The following is a 22244-nucleotide window of genomic DNA, read 5'->3' on the forward strand; positions in this document are numbered from 1 at the left end:
GCTGCTAGTTTAGGTCTCAGTTTAAGTATCATCTCCTCAGAGAGCGCTTCAATGAAACCTTCCTAAAGCTCCCTATTCTAGAGCCTTGTTTCCTTTATAGCACTTTCTTACAGGTTATCTTTTGTTTGTTTGCTTGCTTACATACCCAGTGTGTCCATAGTAGGTGCTATTTTTTTTTTTTTTTTGGCTGAATGCATGATTAATACCATGGAGAGATTCTTAACATTATCTTGAGGAAAAGAAAAAATTTATATTCTATTGAGCGTGATCATACTGTGTAAAGAAAAATGTTAATAGTCTTTAGATGGTGGGAATCTATTTTTTTTTAAAGCAAAAGAAAAAAACTCTTCTAACTTGCAGTTTTACATCTAGATATAACTTTCGAGATCATTGAATACAATCAGTACCTCCCTAATCAGGGAACATGGATAATAATATGCTAGTTTACATTTTTACAAAAAGATGTAGAGTTTACAAAATACATTCACACACTGTCTCATTTGAGCTTCAGAATAGATTGTGAGTAGTTAGGGTATTGTCTGTATGTAAGCCCTGATCTAGCCACCAGGCATGTGACCTTGGGTAAGTCATCTGCAGAATGAGAAAATGAGGGTGGTGTGAATATCCAGTAACTTAATAGATATCAAAACATTTTTCAGACTCTGCAGTATGAAACAGATGTTGATAGTAGTGATGTTACAACTAAGACACTTAGCTCCCAGAACAGTCAAGTAATATGTCTGGGATGTCACAGCTATTAAGTGCTAGGTCTGATAACCAAACCCAGGCTGTACAGTGAACTGGAAAAACCTTCCACTTAGCTTTGGCAAGACATTTAACCTCAGTTAAGCCTCAGTCTGCTCATCTGGAAAATAAAGATGATATCTGCTTTATATAATTATAGTTAGCGCACTTTCTGACACATGGTAAGTAGTCAGTAAATCCTATTGTCATCACCACCAACAATAATATCAAGCATGTCAGAAATCACTAGAACGGTAGTTTGAAAAGTCTTACAGGTTTTTAATTCTTTGCAGAATTCCCTCATTTGAGAAGTAATTCACATATACGCTGTATAATAGCTGTGCTGCAGCACAGTAAGACCACTTAGAAGTGGTTTGTTTTCCACGTATTTTCTAATTGTACATGCTTCAGGCTACCTTATTCAGATTTAAATTATGAAAATAATAATGGTTTAAAGACTGAAACATTTGTAGAGTGATTGCAGACATTCAGAGGACCTTGAGTCTTTGGAATAAGGATTGTTAGTAAGCATGTGGAATGTAGCTGCTGCTTTTTAGGGTTACCTCTTCAGTGGTTGCTATGGCTTGTTAGAGACAGCATCGTGATCCTGGTAATCATGGTATTTTCCTCTTCCTCTCTAATGGCCCCCTAATGATTTTATTGACGCACTTTAGGGAGAATGATTAGCTGGTTCCGTACTTGTACCATGCCTTCATTAAGGATATTTAATAATGCTGCCACAAATACCCACTCTGTAAAAAACTGGCCAATGGTGAGAGGAAGTAGAAGGAAGTACAGACACAGAAGGAATTGAAGTTCTTGTGTTTCCTGTCCTTAAGGAGTTTATAGTCTAAATAGGAGTTACATGTTTAATTGATGCTCAAAGGATTAATAGGCCTAAATGTATGGCAAACCTCATATATAAGGCAGGAAATAATTGAGCAAGGTTAGGAAAAGGACAGATTAAGGATAGCCATTTTATTTGATTGAAGCGAATTATTCCTTATATATAAATATGAGACTAACAGCACTTTAAGGTCTTAGAATTTAGAGTAAATGTTCATACTTATTTTATCTGATCTTTGCAGTAGCCATTACAGGTAAAGTAACAGTCATTAAAGTGCCTCCCAGATGCATGTAGGTAATGTATGTAATGTGAATTAAATAACAGATTTGAAAACATATTGGGGAATGTCAGGAGGGAATTAGGAGAGTAGTAGTCTCCAGCACTATCCTGGCCTAACGTAAATGTGTTAGGAGACCTTAAAGAAGATGAGGGGTATTCACCAGAGAACCCTATGTTGATGAAAACGTCCTATGGAGACATTACCCTCCTTTAATTCTAAGATTCTGTCTGTACTCCTCAAACGTATTTTACTCACCAACTAAGCTTGTGTTGACTGTATTACATCTCATTCACAAAATAACAAAGCACCTAGCATATACTTTTCCTCTTTCCTTTCCTTTTTTGTGACCTGAAGAAATGTACAGTTTTGATGGGGAGACAAAGACAAACCAACAGAACACGGGTGCACAGAACACAGAATATGGGGAACAAGAAAAATACATTAAGATTTTTTTTTTCTTTAGAGCCTATTTGATTAGGTTGTGTTTTCGTGAGGTATTTCTACTAATAAATATGTAAATGATTAATGTGTAAGTACATGAACTGCTTATTCCATGGCACTGTAATTGAAATGTCAGTTGTTAAAGAAAAGAGACACTTACATGTTCTCTTTACGTGGCAGGGACTTCCTGCCCTCAAGTTTTTTCCTAAAATTTTCCTGTCATTTCCTTAAATCTAGAATAGGAAACCCTTGGGGAACAGCAGCTGAATTTAGAACAGTACCTAATTAAAAAGCTGAAGGAATCTGCAAATAATACCTTTTAGTAGAATGGCCTTACCAGTTGTGATCAGAATTCAGACCAAGTCATGAAAAAGATCCAAGATTATATCCTTATTAGTTTATCACCTAAAAGAACTGTGGCTCCAAAAGGTAGAAAATATATGGAATACATACAAACCAAGTTCAGGGTTCTTATATATTTACATGGGAAGACATTCACATATCTTAAAATTCAGATAAATGTCACATCTAATCAGTATTGTAGCCACCCGAGTAGAGTTATAGATTTCTTTGAGTAAACAGAAAAATTAAGCATATATACATTAATAGTACACCTGAATCTAAGGGTCAGCGTCGTCCCACCCAAGGTAGAGGCACCATTCATATTGAACGGATCGTTGATTATTTTGAGTTTTTTTCATTTTTTATTATAATTGTTGACTGCAAAGGCAGATGATTTGTATGTATATGTTCGACAACTTTCTGGCAGGTAACGGTCAGTGTCTCGTTTGGAGGTCAGTAAGACATCCTTTAGGTTGGAGGCAGGCTGCCGAGGGACCTGTCTCCTTCTCTAAGTTCTGGTGTCATTGATGCAGCAGCTATCATGCAGGTTCAGCTGGCCGTTGTGGTTGCAGGCAAGGGCCTGTCCCTGGGCCTCTCTGATCTTGAAGAAATCTTAACAGCTGAGATGGTAGCCCTAAAAGTTTCATAGGAAAGTTATCCCAAAATTGTTTGTGACGGTATAATTTTTTTATTAGACAAATGTCTTTTACTTCCTGGAAGATTTTGAATTAAGTTTAAAAAGAATACACAAATAAGCAATCTCTCCATATTTGGCAGTTTGTGTAGTTTTCATAGTTAAGAGAATTAGACTTCTTTGAATAATAAGACTGCCTTATAATTTAAAAAAACTTTTCATCATAGAAAGTTTCAGACATTCATAGAAGTGGAAAATATAGTCTAAAGGACTCCTATGTACCTATCACCATGCTTCAACAATTAAAAACATGTATACCATTCTTATTATACCTGTTCACCACCATCCTCCCCCAACAAGTTGTTCTTAATAGAGTATTTTAAAACAGATCCCAGGTTTTTGGTCATTTTTCCTTAAATTCTTAAGTATGAATCTCTAACAGACAAGAATCTATATAATCATGACTTCATTATCACAGTAATTCCTTAATAACATTTACTCTGCAGTCCATATTGAGATCTCCCTTATTTTACTTAAGAGTTGGTTTGTTCAAATTGAGATCTAAAAGGGTTTACACGTTGCATATGATTATGTCATGTGAGTATCTTTTATTCTCTTAGTTCCCTCCCTCTTTAACCCCCTTTCTCTCTCTCTTCCTATGCCATTGACTTGTTGGAAGAGCTGGACATATGTCTTGTACAATGTACTGCATTTCGGGTTTGGTTTAAGTTTTGCTTTTTCATAGTGTTATTTTATTTCTTCCTCTATTCCTCAGTTTTCCTGTAAACTGGTATTGAAGTCTAGAGACTCAATTAGGTTCAGGTTCAATGTAATTCCAATTCTTAAAAATTGAGAAATAATTCACATACCATGATATTCACCCTTTTAAAAAGTGTACAGTTCAGTGGATTTTTTGGAATGTTCACAGAGTTGTGTAAACATCTTTTTAAGGTATCTTTAAACAGAAACACATATAAAATCAGGTTATGTATTCATTGGTTGATGAAATTGTTACCAGAGGCTCACAACCTAACCCTAATAGTAGTGGCTCAGTATCCTCTTACTCAGTGTTCATGAAACTGTGTAGAACAGAACTACTACATATAATGAGAATCAACCATACCTAGGACTGGAATTGCTGGATCATAGGACAGCTTTGTGTTTAACGTTTTGAGGACCTGCCAAACTGTCTTCCAGAGCGGCTGTACCATTTTACATTCCCCTCAGCAATATTTGAGGATTCCAGTTTCACCACACCTTTGCCAACACTTATTGTCTATTGTTTTGGTTATAACCATCCTAGTGGGTTTGAAATGATATCTTATTGTGGTTTTGATTTTGATTTCTCTGATGGCTGACTAAATGATGCTGAGGTCAATGTACTTCCAATGTAAAATATGTAATTGAGTTGATTTTTTTTTTTTGCTTGTGATTTCTAGGATAAACACTTATAAGTGTATTTACATTACTGTGACATTGACAAGAATTTAAGGTTCATGTTTTTATAAGTTTAGTTTATTAGTTTCATAGGAATTATTAAGTAATTGGGAAGATTTGCCATCAGGTAGTTGAAATATGTAAAAAGGAAAAAAATCTATTGAATTTATAATTGCAGTTTAAAATTTAAGAAGTTAATCAAAAGTCAAGTGATACATTTTGAGATTTGTAAATTGAATAAGAATTAAAGGTAATTTTAGAAGCTAGAACTAACTTGGAGACCCTGTCTCTTCATTTCTTTCTCTCTAGTTTGAGTCATCGCTGAGCTCTCTCTCCATCCTCCAGCCCTTCGCCCCTGCCCCTGCCTTCTTGTCTTCACAGAACAGCTAGTCTAAAACTAGTCCTGTATGCGCACCAGTGAATCTTTTGGATTTGAACCTCTGTTAGTAGTTCCTTTGAATCTTTGTTTCCTGGGGTGAGGAGATGGTGCTCCAAGATTGGTGTTGCCAAAAGCAGTGGAGGGGGAAATTGACAGAAAATGAACAGATGACGCTATCAGGCCCCCAGTAAATACAACATAGAAGACAACATTAAGAACAGGAATCAAAGTTAATTAATTCAGTGTATTTCTGGAGTGGTTAGTAGAAGTCATGGTAATTGTTCCTCTGTTTAACTTCCTGATAGAGATTATTTATTGATTTGTTTTTACTTTTATTTTTAAAAAGCAGGACAACTCAGATTTGTTTATTTAGGAAGCATACATTTTGGAGACAAATGGAGTAGTCCAGGGGCTTCAGCCAAGGGCCAGGGGCTCTGACCACGAACACTGATCCTGAAGTAAATTCTACGTGCACATATGTGAATAATTCATTAAATAATAGTGACTGAGTGAAGTAATGAAACCAGCCTCAGAAGAATCTTTTAAAGTGTCAGATGAGTCATTTGAAGTAAAAAACCATGATGTACTTTTAAAACTTTGGATGCTCTGCAGGCTGAACTAACTAAAACTTGTCAATAATTATAGGCAATTTAGCCTAGTGGCTGAAAGTGCAGGCCCTGGAACCAGGGTTGGATTGAAACCCAGCTCTGGTACTTCTTAACCAGGTTTGGGTAGGTTATTTAGTCTCTGCTTAGTTTCCTCCTCTGTAGACACAGGCGTAGTAATAGTAACTTTCCATAGGGTTGGTGTGAGGATCAAATGAGTCAACATAGGAAAAACACCTAAAAGATGACCTGGCACACAGTAAGAGTTATGGGTGTTTGCGATTACTAATAATGTTACTGCTTTTCACTGCATATTAGGTGTATTTTAGTCATATTATTACAATAGATTAAATAGGCTTAGGAATTCGCTGGGAAACTAACTGCCGTAAATAGCCTTTTTTCTATAGAAATGTAATCCAGGTTTCAAACAGTGGATTTACACGTGAAGCCTTGGGACATCAAAGCTTATAAATGAGAGGTGGTTAGGATCCAGATGACTTAGTATTTGCTAGATTAAAGTCACTACCAGGAGAGTTGTTCCTCGAAGGCATGAGGTCCTATGCACATAAAAATTTATGTATATGTGATCAAAACCACTAACTCCATTCATGAGTGAGTAGCCTGAATACTTGAATGTGAAATGAGTGTTTGCAGTCTTATCATTTAGGAGTGCCAAGAAAGACTATTGGGGCTCCAGGAGGTAATAATCATAACAGTAACTTTGGGTAGAATTCTGCCTTTGTTATTTGTAGTCCTGATGCATTTAGTTCTTCCCCACAACTGCTGCAAGAAAGCATAATCAAATGCATAGCATTGTGGAATTACTTTTGAAGAAAACAGGAAAAGTAATTTTTTTATATTCCCTAAGAAAGCAATTTTTATGCCCTATTAGTACTTTCTAAAACGGAAGATAGAGTAAGGACAGTATGTTAGGGATTGGTAATTGTTCAAACATTAACGTCATGAATATTCTGAAAATAAGCTCTAATATAAGAAATCAAAGTGATAGGAACACTGTTATTAAGCTCTTACAATGAGAGATCAAGAGACTCATTAAATACCTTTCCCAGACTTTTGTATCTATTTTATGGTGTTCGTTACTCTGAGCTATTGTTGATATATGTTAGAAACTTCTGAAATTCCTCACTTACTCTTGTGGATTTTGTTTAATAGACATGAGCGTAGGCTATTTTATTGATTTAAAAAATAGAACATTGCTCAGCGTATAGCATATAGTCCAAGTCAGAAGATAGTCATACTTAACTGACCTGCACCAATTTATTTGGATTTCTAACTATCTTCTGTTTTTTTTATAACCTTAGACAATTTTTCTTTAACTCTGAACCTAAGTTTCTAAATTTGCAGAAAGCATAAGTGATATTTTCTAGCTCAGTGCCAGGGGTTCTTTAGTTCTTGAATTGTTTCTCTGGCAAAGATGCATTCTACTCTTTTCATGTCCATGTTTCTAGACAATTGTCTAATCTGCTCATAACAGTCTTTCCTCTTTATAAATAATCCTTCTTTTGCTCTCTGTTAGTCATTTACTTTTTCCCAGGAGTTCATCTGCCCTTTTCCTTAACTATTTCTTTGTAAAGTTTTTCCTTTTCGTTTTAATTTGTACTTTACTACTGTGTAGTTTTCTTCTTTGTTTCCCCTCTTTGAAACCATCTGCTGCCATTGCATTTGCTTTCTGTATTGTAATGCTAAATGTTTTGATGCTGCTGGGTTTATATTTATATTCAGTAACAACTTTTATGAACATACAGTTCTTGTGTTTTTTTAAATGAATAGCATGATGCATTCACCCCCAACGATGAACACTTAGCGATTACGTTAAGCAATAACGTTCTTAGGTTAGATGGTATACCCTGCATAGATGCAGAATTTTGTGCTATATTTTCCTGATAATTGTACTTAATATTATATGCTGATGTCGATGCATTTACGTGTCTGCCATTTTCATTTCCTGCTTGTTTTGTAGAGTTCTGCTGCTAAATAATTTTGTCACACTAAACCTAAGTAAAATCATTTATTATGGTTTTTAAATTTAATAAATAACAATGAATAAAACAATTATATTCAAGTAAGAATTCATGAGTATTCCAGAGACATTAATTTATAAATGAGAACCTCAACGTTAAGAGCACATGAGGTGGCGGCTCTCTGGGGCACCACTGAGTGACAGTATCACTAGGCACAGGTTGATGCAAATTGTCTGCGTGAGCTGAATAGGCCTGTGAAGCACAGGCGGCCTGGAACAATCGTCGTCTTCATAGCCAGACAGAATGTATTCTTCTTAAACAGGAGAGTTTGCTATCACTTTTGAATAATGAGTTGACTACAAACATACTGTAAAGAATAGGATGATTTTCTAAAATGTCTTTTTCTTTTTTCCCTCTTCAGGGTAACTGTTTTTTATTATCACTATGGGCTGTTTCAGGGCACGTAGTCCATGATAGTTGTGTGTGGAAAACAGTGAGTCTATCATCACCTAACTGTGTATAATAGTAAAAACATTAGAATACATATTTTTCTTGGTAGTTGTTGGTAGATCCACTTCCTGGTTATACTTAAAGTATCCTGTTACATTACATTGTTGAAATATTTTAGGAATGTTGGCTATAGTCTGGCATATTCTAGTACATTATTCATTCATCTTCCAGTATATTAAATACGTAGTATTTTTCAGGCACAGTGACTGAGGTTAACTATATGAATTAATTTAAAATGCAATTTTCGTCTTTAGAGCTAAAAGTAGGATTTAATTGGGAAACAAAACCCAGCCAAAGGCTCATCTCCAAAATTGCTTTGTCGCACACACATAGGCAACTGTGCTTGTGTATGTTAAGTTCGCAACTTATGAAAGAAGAGAACTATGAAGTTTTAAGATTGATTTTTCCACCCTCAAGGACCATGATTTAATTGGAGAGTTAAGACACATGACATAAACTGTATCTTCCTACAATAAATGGTATGATATATGTAGGATGACCTTATTATTTATTGTCCAGATTGAGATATTTCTGAGAGTAAAAGGGGGCACTGCGCATCATAATAGCGAGACAACACTTATACAACAACGATCACAGTTCTTCCAGGCAAACGTGGACACATAGGGTCACCCCAGTATACACCCGTGATTGGGTAGAAACTCTGAGGTAGGAACGAGCAGTGTAGGCTGAAGTTGTCACATAGGCTTCAAAGGAGACATTAGAACTGAAAGAGAGGAATCAGGAAGTCATTCTCGTGATTCTTGCCAGGATAGGATTCATAATGAATATATCAATTTGGCTGGAGTAGAAATTTGCCCAGGGAAATAGTACTACAGTCAGCCCTCTGTATCTGTGGGTTCCGCATCCGTGGGTACAGACACCCTAAGCCCACTTACTGTACCATGCCATTTTGTGTAAGGGAGATGGGCACCCGCCACGGCCCCGGAGCCCCAATCCGGTGGACACCGAGGGGCAGCTGTGGTTGGATTGGGCTGAGAAGTTTCGACCGTGACTATGTGATCTTGAGAAGTTACTTCACCTCCGTGTCCCCATTTACCATCTATAAGATGGAGACAGTAGTACCTGTCTCACAGGGTTGTACGGCCACGAACTGCATACTTTCATGCAAAGTACTGTGTAGCACGTTCAAGTGATAAGTAAATGTTAGCTACCTGTAGCACACTGACAATTTTAATTGTCAAAAGTGTTTGGAAATGTGCAGGGTGGATTGGGGGTGAGAGAGGCAGCAGGGAGAACCTGAAAGGATTTAGTAACAGAGAGGGGAGAGGAGAAAACAGGGCAGAGTAAATGATGGCTCTGAGCTTTCAAGCCTGAGTGACTGGGAGACCGGGAGAGCTGAGCAGAAATAAATAAGTTGGGAGGGAAACCTGTTGTTTAGGAAGGGATAAGTTCAAATTTAAACATATGATTTTGAGGGGACAGCAGGCTCTCTAATTAGAAATGGTCGCCGACAGTTGGAGAAGTGAAAGTGGTCCTCCATGGAGAATGGGGGTGTCCCAAGCAGAGGCAGCTGAGGCCTCGGGTGTGGATGAGGATGTCTCCTGGATAGGGTGTTGGAAAGAAAAGATTGATGAGGGAACATTGGAAAGCCCGTATTTGGAGTAAGTGCGAGAGGAAAGAGAACAACTAAAAAGAGGTTCAAAGGAACAGGAAAAGTATTCTCCGAAGTATGTTTTACTGAACACTAGATCTGTGGGATGGTAACGGGTAATATGGGAAAGAAAATTGGTTCTGTGGTTAAAAACTACAACTGTGTGAAAGTTAAATGAATTTGTTCATTGCAAGAATTCTCTGGGTTTTTAATATGTTAGCATACATGGCAAATCTCCAAGAGGGGAATATATGAAGTAATGTTTTGCAGATTTATCCGATCACTTGAACCCTTTTCTCCCCCAGAATACTTAATGGATGCTAGTGTTCCAGAAAACACATTTTGGGAATTATAGAAGCCTAACAAGGAAAGATTTTCAAGAGGGAAGGAGTTAAACTGTGCCAAATGTTGCAGAAAGACTAAGGAACATGAGAAATGAGAGGAAGCTATCTATACTTGATGTTTTTTATTAGATGGCCCTCGGTGACCTTCACGAGTACAGTTCACTAGTGTGACTTCAATAGGCACTGGTTTATAAGGGAATTAAAGATAAGAGTTAGTGATGTGACCAGGAAATCAAGGCAGTGGGTTTACATCATTACATCTCTGTTAATTCAAATACGAAGTGTGACGGATAGGAATAACTTGGTCATTAGTGAATGTTTATATATCCTGTGCATTTTTATTATGCATAATAAAATGGTTATATTTCTAAATAACATGCCCTTTTTGTTTAATGTTAATCGTATATTAGAGCTGGAAGGGACTTTTAACAGTCATCTGGGACAATCCCTCAGAGAACTATTAAGTTTTTCTTTCTTAGGGCAAAGGCACACATTAAAATTATTTTCTTTTCTAGCCACAGCCAGACCATCAAGTCTAAACCATTTTCCTCATGTTTTTTAAAAAGTGGGAGGGACTTCCCTGGTGGCACAGTGGTTAAGAATCTGCCTGCCGATGCAGGGGACACGGGTTCGAGCCCTGGTCCGGGAAGATCCCACATACCATGGAGCAACTAAGCCTGTGCGCCACAACTGCTGAGCCTGCGCTCTAGAGCCCACGAGCCACAATTACTGAACCCCGTGCACCTAGAGCCCGTGCTCTGCGACAAGAGAAGCCACCGCAGTGAGAAGCCCACACACCACAACGAAGAGTAGCCCCCGCTCGCTGCAACTAGAGAAAGCCCGCACGCAGCAACGAAGGCCCAATGCAGCCAAAAATAAATAAATTAATTAATTTTAAAAAAAAGTATATGGGAAAGATAAGACTTATCAATTGTGTGTTTTTAATGGGTCCATCTTATGTGAATTTTACTCTAATATTAAAGACCATTTTGGATATATACTGTCCTTTCATTTGACAGTGATGCAAATATTTAACTCACAGTTACGCTGTAAAGAGGAAAGTCATTTTGACATCCTCTAACAGCAGGTGTAGATAATTTTAATTAAAACTGTTTCAGCACTTTTTTGTGATAAAACGTGCCATAGAACTGATGGCTGATTTTCTGTTCCATGCAAATCAGGCTCTGCATCAACACACCACGCCCGACAAATCTGAAAATCCGTACTGAGCGGTGTAGGCCGGAGTGGTCACACAAACCACTCTTGTGTGCCACTCAAGGAAACAGACTTGAATTTCAGTGACCTTCTTGCCTTAGCCTCACTGTCTGTGGAGGTGGGTGAATGCTTGAGAGCAAACCCAGGGTACTGGAGAGCTACTGGTCATCTTTGTATCTTCTACAGCATCTAGCCTAGTTGCTTGTTTAACAGACATTTGTGTGTTCAGTCTCTGGGAATATCAGCTGAAAGTAGAAGTCTTGAATACTCTGATACAGACCCCTGTTCCCCTTGGAAATTCACAAATTCATTTTGGCACATGAAAGATTCTGAGAAGTTTTGCAGTGAGGAAACTTTGAATTTTGCTTTATAAATTTTTTGTGTGTGTTTAGATTGTAGTAAAATACATATAATATTTACCATCTTAACCATTTTTAAATGTACAGTTCAGTGGTATTAAAGGCATTCATAGTGTTCTGCAACCATCACCACCATCCATCTCCAGAACTCTTTTCGTCTTGAAAAACTGAAACTCTTTACTCATTAAACAGTAACTCCACATTCCTCCTTCCCCAAGCTCCTGGCAGATACCTTGTTTGAATTTTTTAACCTGGCACTTCCAAACTTATTTTGCGGTAAATGAAAACTCTTTTCCTCTTGACATTTACTTATATTCTCTAGAAGTTCCATCATTCAGAGTAATGCAGGATTAGTTTTCAGCTAGCATGTAGCAGATAAGGAGTATTTTTGCCTCAAAAGTTGCCTGACTCCTAAGAGAAAAGCAAGCCCTTCTGGAGTGCCTATCTGAATAAGACATAAGTCCAATATTTTGAAAGCTCTAGAGGAGACTGGGAGGGTGGTTTAGGGAGGCATTGAAGTTATGCTGGAGCAAACCCTGACCTAGGAGAGAGGCTTGGGTTCCTGTTCTGCTTTGCCACTAACTAGCTAGTCTTCCAGGGCCTTTTGCCTTGTCTGTTCCCTGTCTAAGAGCTGGATGAATCCTGAGACTCCCTGCAGTCTTAAAAGTTGAATGATTGAGGAATACTGTAAAAGGCATGGAATTTATAGTACTGAGAATCTGATAATAGCTTAGAGGAAGTAGGAGGAAGAGCATCTGGGAATTGACACCCACAGGAACCTCGAATGTAACCTGGCACACACCTCAAATAATGGCAAAGCCAAGACAAGTGTAAGAAGTATAGATGTCTGAAAGATTCATGCTGTGTCATACCTGGATTTATCGGAGTAGCTAGGTGATTAGAGAGAAGAGACAGTGCTATATAGTAGGTGCCAAAATACAATGTATGTAAGGAAAAGTTCTAGTACTTAGTTGGTATTCAATAAATATTAGTTTCTTCTCTCATGATTTTAGGCTGTTAGCCAAAAAACTTAACACCATTGTATTTCCACTAAGGAGAGGTGGGCAGAGAAAAAAACTGTCACCTTCCTGAAATACATGAAAATATATATTATGAATATAGAAAAAGTTCTCTCCCTTCCCCAGTGTCCTTTATTGCTTTGCTTTTGCCATTTCCCTTTCTCCTGTCTGTAATTTAATATATTAAGTGCTTGGTTGACAGAAACAATTGTACTGAACTGTTGTTCTTATTAAAGTGAGTTATAAGACCTAAAAATCCTCAAAACAAGGGTTTCCCTGTATACAAACCCAGTGTCCCAAAGAGAGCGCTTTACTTTCATTCAGAGTTGCTGTTTAGTTGATAGTATGTGTAGGAAATCAGGCTGCTACTATTTCATATTGAAATCTTGTTAAAGCAGCTACTTTGTATCCTATTTAGGGGCAAGTTTTAAAGGGATATCCTATAGTCAGGTTTTAAAGTGATGCAAGATCATAATTTAATTCCATTACTAACATGTTTTCTAAGTTTATAGGATTTAGAACTTGAAGGAAAAATTATAATATTAAGAATAATTTTCAAGGATTCTCAAGAAAATATATTATCCAGTTTTCTCATGGAATTTTAATTTTATCCAAGTTTCCCAAACTTATTTTAAAGTAAATGTACATTATAAAGTATCTAAAGAAAGAGCACCATGTGGTTAGTGTTACATGACTTACTAAACTGATGAGGGTTATGATGACGATGGTAACAGGAGACTTGTGATAAGGGTCAGTTAGGCACTTACTATGTGCCAGGCACTAAATGCTGCACAAATTTTAAGCTACAGTGTTTGATTTTAAATTGTACTTGTAAGAACTCAACATTTTCTTTGTTTCTTCACTGATGAAAAAAAAAGTCAATCTATATAGAAAGCAAGTAGGCTAATTCACTCTTATTATCAATTCCTTTTTATTGTCCAGTGGTCAAAAAATAATGAATATAAACAGTTGATGGGTTCATGTAATTCAAAAAGCGTTAAGTGTTGCTTTGGGATGTAGTTCTCCCACGTTTTTAAATGAGTCAAATGTTCTGGAGATTAACATTCCACGTAACATGAGATGTTGTAAAAGTTTTACTTGGGACTTAAGCTAGAGAACTCTCTGACCTCCCCTTTACCTATTTTTCAGGGTAGGTAAGTGTTTCTACAATTAAAAATAAGGAATCCCACTGAGTTTTTACCTCTAAAGATTTCATATTTCATGTATATTAGACTCTACATCATTTTAAGTGTTAAAAAGGAGATAGAAACAGATCCCATTGTTTTAATCCATTTAGCAAGTCTCAGTGTACCTGAGTTTATGACTACATAATACAAGTAAATTCCGAGACAAGAATTCAGGTGTATTTTCTTAGAAGTTAAAATCTGTTTTCATGAATGCCTTATATTAACTTCTTCACAAATAGGACTGCTCCTTCATTCCAGTAGAAAGTAGGAATGCTGTCTTGGCTTCTTCAGTTCTATTTTGAAATTCTTCTCCTGCTCTTCTTTCAAAAATTTAGTTTTATCGTTTCATCCAGGATGGTTAGGCTCGGGAGAATTTTTTATGCCATCCCCTCTCAAACATATGAGCCCAGAGTGTGTGTGGATTGGGGTAGGGAGCATGGGGCACCGAGCGCTCTGACCAGAAGGAACAACCTGGGTAAAGGCCTTGAGGCAGGGAAGAACTTGGCGATTTTGAGGAACTGAAAGAAGGTACCTGTCATTGGGGCATAGTGGGGGCAAGTGTGATCTAGATGACAGAGAATAATCATGGAGACCATGGTGAGGAATTCGCCAGGACCACTTGGTTTGCTTGAGCAGAATGGCAGACAGCAGGTTCTGGGTTGTTAGTGCACTGGGTTCAGCTCTCAGCTTCCCACTTGCTAAGGTCTCTACACTCCTTCCCACAGCTCTGAAATGTGGGTAGGAACACCTGCGTCAGAGCCTGGCTAGACTAGTGCTAACTAGGTACCTGTGTAGTAAGCCACACAAAAGACGGCAAGCTGGCAGCATTTTACTTCTTTTCCCTGCCCTGGAATCTCCAGCTCACAGGTTCTCCTTTCTGTTCTCTTTCATGTTCATTCAGCAAATATTTGTTGAGCATTTTGTAGCCACGCCTGTCCTCCATAATTATGTTTGTATGTCTCATAGCTTCAAGGGTATGAAATCCTCCAGGGATTTCATATTAAATGTTTTGTAATCCAGGCACCAAACATAGTGTCTGTTTCAGAAAACGTTTGAATAAAACAACTAAAAGAAAGTTTGTGAAATATATAATTATCATATTTAAGCACTGCAGTTACTTGAATAATTTGTTTTAAATCAGTCCTGTGTAGAAACATGAACACATTCCTCCTTCATTCCATTTTTCTTTAACATACAGTTAACAAAAATTCAAAATATGCCATTTATAAAAATCCGTAACTCTAGAAAAGAAATGCTTATCTGTTTTCAACTTCATACCTTGTCTTAAGTCAGTGGTCGGTTTATATTTTTTCCTCTAGATCAAGTAGCCATTTTAATACAAGATTATGTTTTAAAATAAGCGCTTTTCATCTTCAAATGAAAATAAGAAAAATAAGTAGAGACAAACATAATACCATATCAACTTTTAGCAAGTCGAGCGCTTGTTTTTACATCTTTTTATTTCAAGGTAATTATGGACTCACATGCAACTGTAAGAAATAGTGCAGAAAAATCCCACACACCCTTCGCCTACTTTTCCCTAATGGCAGTATCTTATAACTAGTACAGCAGCTCAACAGGAAACTGACGCTAATAAAATCCACAGACTTTATTCGGATTTCTCCAGTTTTGCATGCACTCATTCGTGTCTGTGCAGTTGTATCACATGTGCAGATTCATGTGCCACTTAAACACAGCAGCACACATTGCAGTTCCACCCCCGGGATCCCTGTGCTTCCTTTATAAACACAGCCACTGCCTTCCCTTCTTCCTAAAACCTGGCCACCACTCATCTCTTCTCCATCTCTACCTTAGTCATTTCAAGAACATTATATCAGTGGAATCATACGGTATGTAGCCTTTTGGATTGACTGTTTTTTTTTTTTTTTTTTTTACTGGGTATAATCCCCTTGAGATAAATTGAGAGCTTTTAAAAAGTGATTTTCAAAGAAAGTCTAACATCTTTCCCACTGGCCACTTATTCATCCTTTAGCAAAAAAGGCAGGAATGAGCACTGCAAAGGCCAAGGTGCTTCCCTAGGAAGTGGAGTAGCGTGCCCCAGGACTCAGTTTACTCCTCAGAGACTCTCAGGGAAGTCAGGAGTTCCTTTTTTGATCAACATGTTGATCTTTTTGTAGAAAACAGTCATATTTTCAAATTTCTTTTACAGCGCATGGTCCATCTCCTATTGCCCGTTTATATTCCAGTTAGTCCCATCTTCCATGCCCCCTCTTTCCTTCCTCTAAATTTTTCCATCCTGACCAGTTGAAAACAAATTGTTGAGTGAATTAAGCTCTAGATGAGATTTCTCCAAATTGATATAATGTAACAAATAGGAATGGCAATCAATTTGACCGAAAACTTTTTTTTTTAACTTGAAATTACGTGCATGGAAGAGCTTCTGTTGTTTCCATTGGCCTGACGGGAAATTATCATGGTAGTTCTACCACACTAATAGTCTTGTTTTGATTTGTTTTGCCTCAAAAGTAATTATAAAATATACAATTCATTTGGATGACCTAAGTGCCATCCCTTGGGGATTTCATTACATAATAGGAGCTCCGTCTCATACCAAGTCATTGAGTCCTAATTAACAGTTTTGTTTTTAGATAAGTATGTATATCAGTATATCACATTTTAAGCTGTAAATAAGAGTGTTGTAATCCGTCGATGTGTTGAGAATCCCACTACCTCATGAGCAGAGGCTCCTTTAAGGTATTTTATAGATTGATTTGGCTTCAAAGAAGTAAAAAGGTCTTTCATTAATGAGTATTTAAATAATTAATACATAATCTTCTAAAAGAAAATTCCTACAAAGAAATTTGTAGGAATTGCTATACATTTACTGAGGGGAGCTATAATTGACATTATTTATCTGAATAAGCCTGAGAGATTCTAACTATAATATAAGAACAGTTAACTGCTGACCAACCTGTGTAGCTAGATGTTTGTCTGGGTGATTGCTTTCAGGACTTCTTCTAAAGGAAATGATGGGAATTCAGTGTTTTCCTCCCTTGGTGTTACAGTCCTAAGATATACTTGACTGCATACTGAGGCAGATGGATTCATGCTTCTAGTCTAGGGACAAGGCTGTCACATAGATATAAGCATAGGAACAAGTCCAGACTCATCTGTTAATCTAACGTATCAATAAACCCAGTCTTTATCTTCATTTGAAAACTAGGCACAATATACATGTTAATATGGTAGCTCAAGATTAACTTCACCTTTCAGAGCGCCTTACTAAATGATAGCATTTATATAAATTGTGGCATATTGCTGACACTAAAGATCCAGACCCGGACAAATTAAACACTGAGGGTTCTACACATTGAAATATCCACATGTCCGTGTCACTACCACAAAATTACTATCCATTCTCATTCTACTTACTACACTCGTCATTTAATAAAATGCCCAGAATGTGGAAGCCTGGATTTTGATCTTGGTGCTGACCTATCTAGTCTACATCTCTACTTGAGTCTTCAAACTGAAGAAACTGAAACATTAGTGAGTCAACAAATACTGGTTGAACACCTACTACGTGCCAGGCACTGTTCCAGGCAGTGGAAGTGTTTCAGGCAATGTGTTACTTTACTCAGCCACTTAATTTTGTGGGTTTATTGCTGTTAGTTTTAATTTTGGACTTAAGCTTCTTTCCAAATGCAGTCTTTAACTGCTACTGTCAGTTACAGATAGTTTAACGGTAAGATATGATAAATTCTTCGGTTGATGTACTTTTAGACTTATTCTTGCAGTTGTCATGTTCTCCCCTTTCCCCACCCAAAGGGGTGATTAGTTTCCCTCTAAGTAGGTTTTAAAGTCCTACTCTGCTTTCTGTTCTCATTTTGTAGCCCAAAGCCACTTTCAAACTTTACCACGCATTATAAACTTAAATGTTTTCTGGGGCCAGCCAGGTCCAAGTGTATGAAGCAGACCAGTGTGAGTGTATCGAGATTAGTAGGGTGTGTGTCAAACTGAAAAGTTCATGCCCACCTGTAAACATTTCAAAAAATATTTTTTAACCTGTGTCAAGCACATCTACAGGCCAGAAGTTTTCAACATTCTGAACATCTAGATAAACATAAATTTGTTAGACCGTTGACTTTTAAATATGAAAGTGAAATATCAGTTTATTAGTGACAGTGATTATATCAGTTTTAAAATAGGAAATGCCAAGAACTTTGCAGCATGAATGCACTTAGTGTTATGTATTTATGGGGTGGAGGTATGTGGATTATTTTGTTTTTGTTTAATGTATTGTGGATGTCTTGCCATGTCAAATCATATAGATCTATATCTTACGTCATTTAATGACTGTGGGAAATTTCCATAGTAAGGATGTGCTATCATTTACTTTTCCATTTCCATATTTGATGGATATTAGGGAAAATCTAAAGTATGCGTTAGTGTAAACTTTATAGAAGATAAGGATTAGGTCCTCCTTCCCTCTTTTCTTTGCTATTTTTAAATATAATTTGAAGAAAAGCTCAATAGAAATGAACGTTAAACTTAAAAGTTGATTCCAGGAAATAGTAGGTTCATATCACTTACATAACCCTTAGGAAGCCTGAATTTAATTATATTTCTTTCTGGTTAAGCAGAGACATGTGGCTGAACCATTATGAAGGGCATAATTTCTTGGGCATTAATAACTGAAGGGCTGTTACACAGTAGTTTGAAGCTATTAAAAGATTCCATATAAGTTCAGAGCAAATATGTATTTACCAATATTCACACGTAAAGAGACAGCCTTGAACAGTGATATATGTGTGAGAACTAAAATTCACATTGTATCGTGTAGATGTTAGGTTTCTTGCTTTGGGAATCACTCATTACTTGTTATAGGAGATGAATAAGGTGGTGCTTTCTTACAATAAAATCATTCTTGCAAACTATTACTTGAATTTTGTTCTAATGGAACTTAGAGTTTCTGAATCAAATTACTTCTTTATAGCAGTGTGATTTCATCAGATCTCTTCTTGTATTAAGTTCTTTGGTCTAAGTTCATTTTAATTAGGAAAGGCAGCAAAAATTCATATTGGACATATCGAAAGGGCTTTTCACCTGAAATGTAGATTTCTTTTTCTTTTATCTTTTAAAATACTTTAAAAATTGAGATATAGTGTACATACAGTTAGAATACAGTTTCTAATATGGAACCCAGTTCTATTCCATCTACTATGGAATTCAGTTGCATTCCATTGAATGCAGAATTGTTTGTGTATAGCATTTTTTTTTGTTTGTTTGGGTTTTTTTTGGCGGTAAGCGGGCCTCTCACTGTCGTGGCCTCTCCCGTTGCGGAGCACAGGCTCCGGACGCGCAGGCTCAGCGGCCATGGCTCACGGGCCCAGCCGCTCCGCGGCATGTGGGATCTTCCCGGACCGGGGCACGAACCCGCGTCCCCTGCATCAGCAGGCGGACTCTCAACCACTGCGCCACCAGGGAAGCCCGTGTATAGCATTTTTCTGGAGGAGATATTTTGTAACTTTCCGCACACTTTCAAAGTGGTGAGGCACTGGGAGTGGCAGTGGCCGCCGTTGTGGCAGATGGTAAATCAGTGACCTGGTGTCCTGGTGTTGCTGCAGTGGGCACCAGTGTTTTCGCTGTAGGCTTTGTCATCTTAAAGATTTTCTGGGGTTTTTTTTTCTGAGGAAAAAAAAATGTTAGCAACTGAGGAGGAGAGCTTGGGTAACCTAGAACCTGGCGCAATTCAAACTGGTACAATGACATTCTCTGTTCTCTCTATATAAAGAAGCTAGGCTAGTCCCAGCGCTGAGCTCAGGACTGGAAGTTTTAGGAAGGTGTTATTTGGTCTCTTAACAGACACCTGGAGGTATAGAAAACCGCACTTGTAATTCTGTAACTTATAGGGGAAATTAATGAATATCGTGGTTTTAAATAATATCATTAATTATGGATAAAGACAAAAATGAAAAAGTGAACTTTTTGGAAAATACATTGACTTGGAATTGTAAATCCTGTGGACCTCAAAATTTGTAGTTCTCTCATCCAGTTTAGGTTTTCCGGTGAGGGTGAATCTGTGCTCTTTGTCACACATGGCGCCTCCTCCCCTTCCCACAGAAATGAGCGATCATGTAATTGGGATTAAAGTAATTACAATTATTGAATCCTCTATTAACTCTAATAAAGTTCTTTAAAATTATAGTTTCTGGTTCATTTGTTTAGGTTTGAAAATTTTTTATAGGATAAAAAGTTGTATATAATCCTTGTCTCTTTCTTTTTCCTAAGAAGCAGATTAGCAAGTAACTATTTTTCCTGTTTAGTGATGTGATCTGCAGGGTAACCACTATTAGCTTTTCAATGGAAAATGCGTATTTTGTAGTTATAGTGATAACCTGTAAAAGTCCAATTCTGAGCATTGCTGGAGTAGTTAAGTTTAAAAGTATAATGAATTTTGGTTTTCCTTTGTTCGTTTATTATGGTAAATTACCCCCCCCACATATATATATTAAGTAATGGAAATAAAATCATGTCTCAAATTCCCATTCTTTAAAAAGAATCTTTTTATAATTTAAGTAAATAAAAACCAGAAAATGGCATTAGTAATAACTGAGAATGTTATTGAAATGAAAAGATTATGAGTTATTATTTTATTTTAAAAGTTTCAAGATTTATATTAAAAGAATCATTGTCTTCTTTCAGATAAACTTGCGCCTCATCTTGGTAAGCGGGAAAACAAAAGAGTTCCTGTTTTCTCCTAATGATTCTGCTTCTGACATTGCAAAGCATGTGTATGACAATTGGCCAATGGGTGAGTGGTATTTTTCTCTTGGGAATGAATAATGTTAATTCTTCATGCCCTACCTTTCAAAATGTTTCACAAACATTTTGAAAAAGTTGTAAGTAAATAAAAGAGAACAAACAAATGATTGAGGGTATAAGGCTTAAAGTTAAGGGGGTTGCTGCATCCTTCCTGGGTTTTGCTTTTCAGCTCCCTCACTGCAGAATGATAACGGAGCCAGTGCATCAAGTACCTGGTTGGCTTTAGAGCTGTTTTAATGTATTGATAAAAGAAAATTTTTTTTTTTAAAGAATACACAAGGTAGCTAACACACACACACACACACACACATACTTTCATATCAGTAACCCTATTTATACCAAAACACAAATAAAAGGAAAGAAAACCTGTCTTTAACAAATTTTAATACGTTCTCTTTGGTCTATTCTATACACAGCCTATTTAAAATTGAGCTTGACACAAAGCTAATTTCTAATTCATGTCACTTCCTGTGTTCTCTGAACTACTACAAGGTCAAGAAGGTATAAAATCCATTTATACGTTGCATTTTCAAGCCAGTATCCATGACAAACAGAATGTGGGCGCGGGGGCGGGGTGTGTGTATGTCTTATTCCTTTCTCTGGTTCTTTTCTATGTAATAAGACTGGCTTGCCATCCTCAAGTGAGTCTTTAGCTTATGTTCTTCCTTTAAACTTAACCCAAGTCATCTTGACCCTTTCAATGGCATGTACCATAGTGATATGACTGTTTCAGCTGATTTCACTTAACTTTACTACCAAAGCAGCTTGGACTTTTAAATCACAAGACTTGTTTTAACAAAGAACACAGTGTATACAAAATGAATCAATTAGGTCAGTGTTTCTCAACCTAAAAAATATATATGGAACTCCTTACAGGAAGAAAATTCTTGTAGATTCCCTAGTGCTGACTTATTTTTGTTATAATGTTTATTTTTAAGGATAGAGACATATAACTCAATTAACTCTTTATCCTTATTAACTTGTATACAACCATAAAACTAAAACAGATCTACAAAGAAAATGCAAATATAACTCTAAAACCGGTAATGTTCAAATTAACAACTTCAATGTGCCACATGATATATTTTTGCTAAAACTAACTGCTTGCACCATGAATATGGTACTGTTGAGTGTGGCATGCCTCTGCTGCTACTTGCTGTATGAGAACCCAGTTATCTGCAGATTCACCACAAAACCTTCATTCACACAGTGTACCAAATTGTCATTCAGCCTTCACTTAACAAGAATGCATCGTTTATGTATTAAGTCAACCTCTGTTCTTTTCTTGTTAACCTCTTGACAAAGAAGTACTGCTTGGCACCAGTACAATCATAAACTTAAATGCATACATGGGCACTAAAATCCCAAGGCTTTACTTGGTTGTAAGGTAATTATTTGAATTATCTAGATAATCTCTTGCAGATTATCATTAAAATGAAAACAGAATCTAGAACTTATTGAAGAGGACTTTGAGACCCTAAGAACCTGTCTTTGTGGATTCATAGACCTGAGTTTAAGAAA

The 22244-nt window shown here is 36.9% G+C and overlaps 1 protein-coding gene across 1 annotated transcript in view; it reads left to right on the top strand.

Annotated features, from left to right (window-relative positions):
* Positions 1-22244, top strand: part of UBL3 (ubiquitin like 3) — a 70541-nt gene that overhangs the window by 36709 nt on the left and 11588 nt on the right. Inside the window, exon 2 of the mRNA XM_029209797.1 lies at positions 20604-20712. Coding sequence (XP_029065630.1) covers positions 20604-20712 — 109 coding nt within the window. The remainder of the gene's footprint in view (positions 1-20603; positions 20713-22244) is intronic.

Source organism: Monodon monoceros, unplaced genomic scaffold, assembly GCF_005190385.1.
Source record: "Monodon monoceros isolate NGI ecotype Baffin Bay Population unplaced genomic scaffold, NGI_Narwhal_1 Super_Scaffold_8, whole genome shotgun sequence".
Taxonomy (NCBI): Eukaryota; Metazoa; Chordata; class Mammalia; order Artiodactyla; family Monodontidae; genus Monodon; species Monodon monoceros.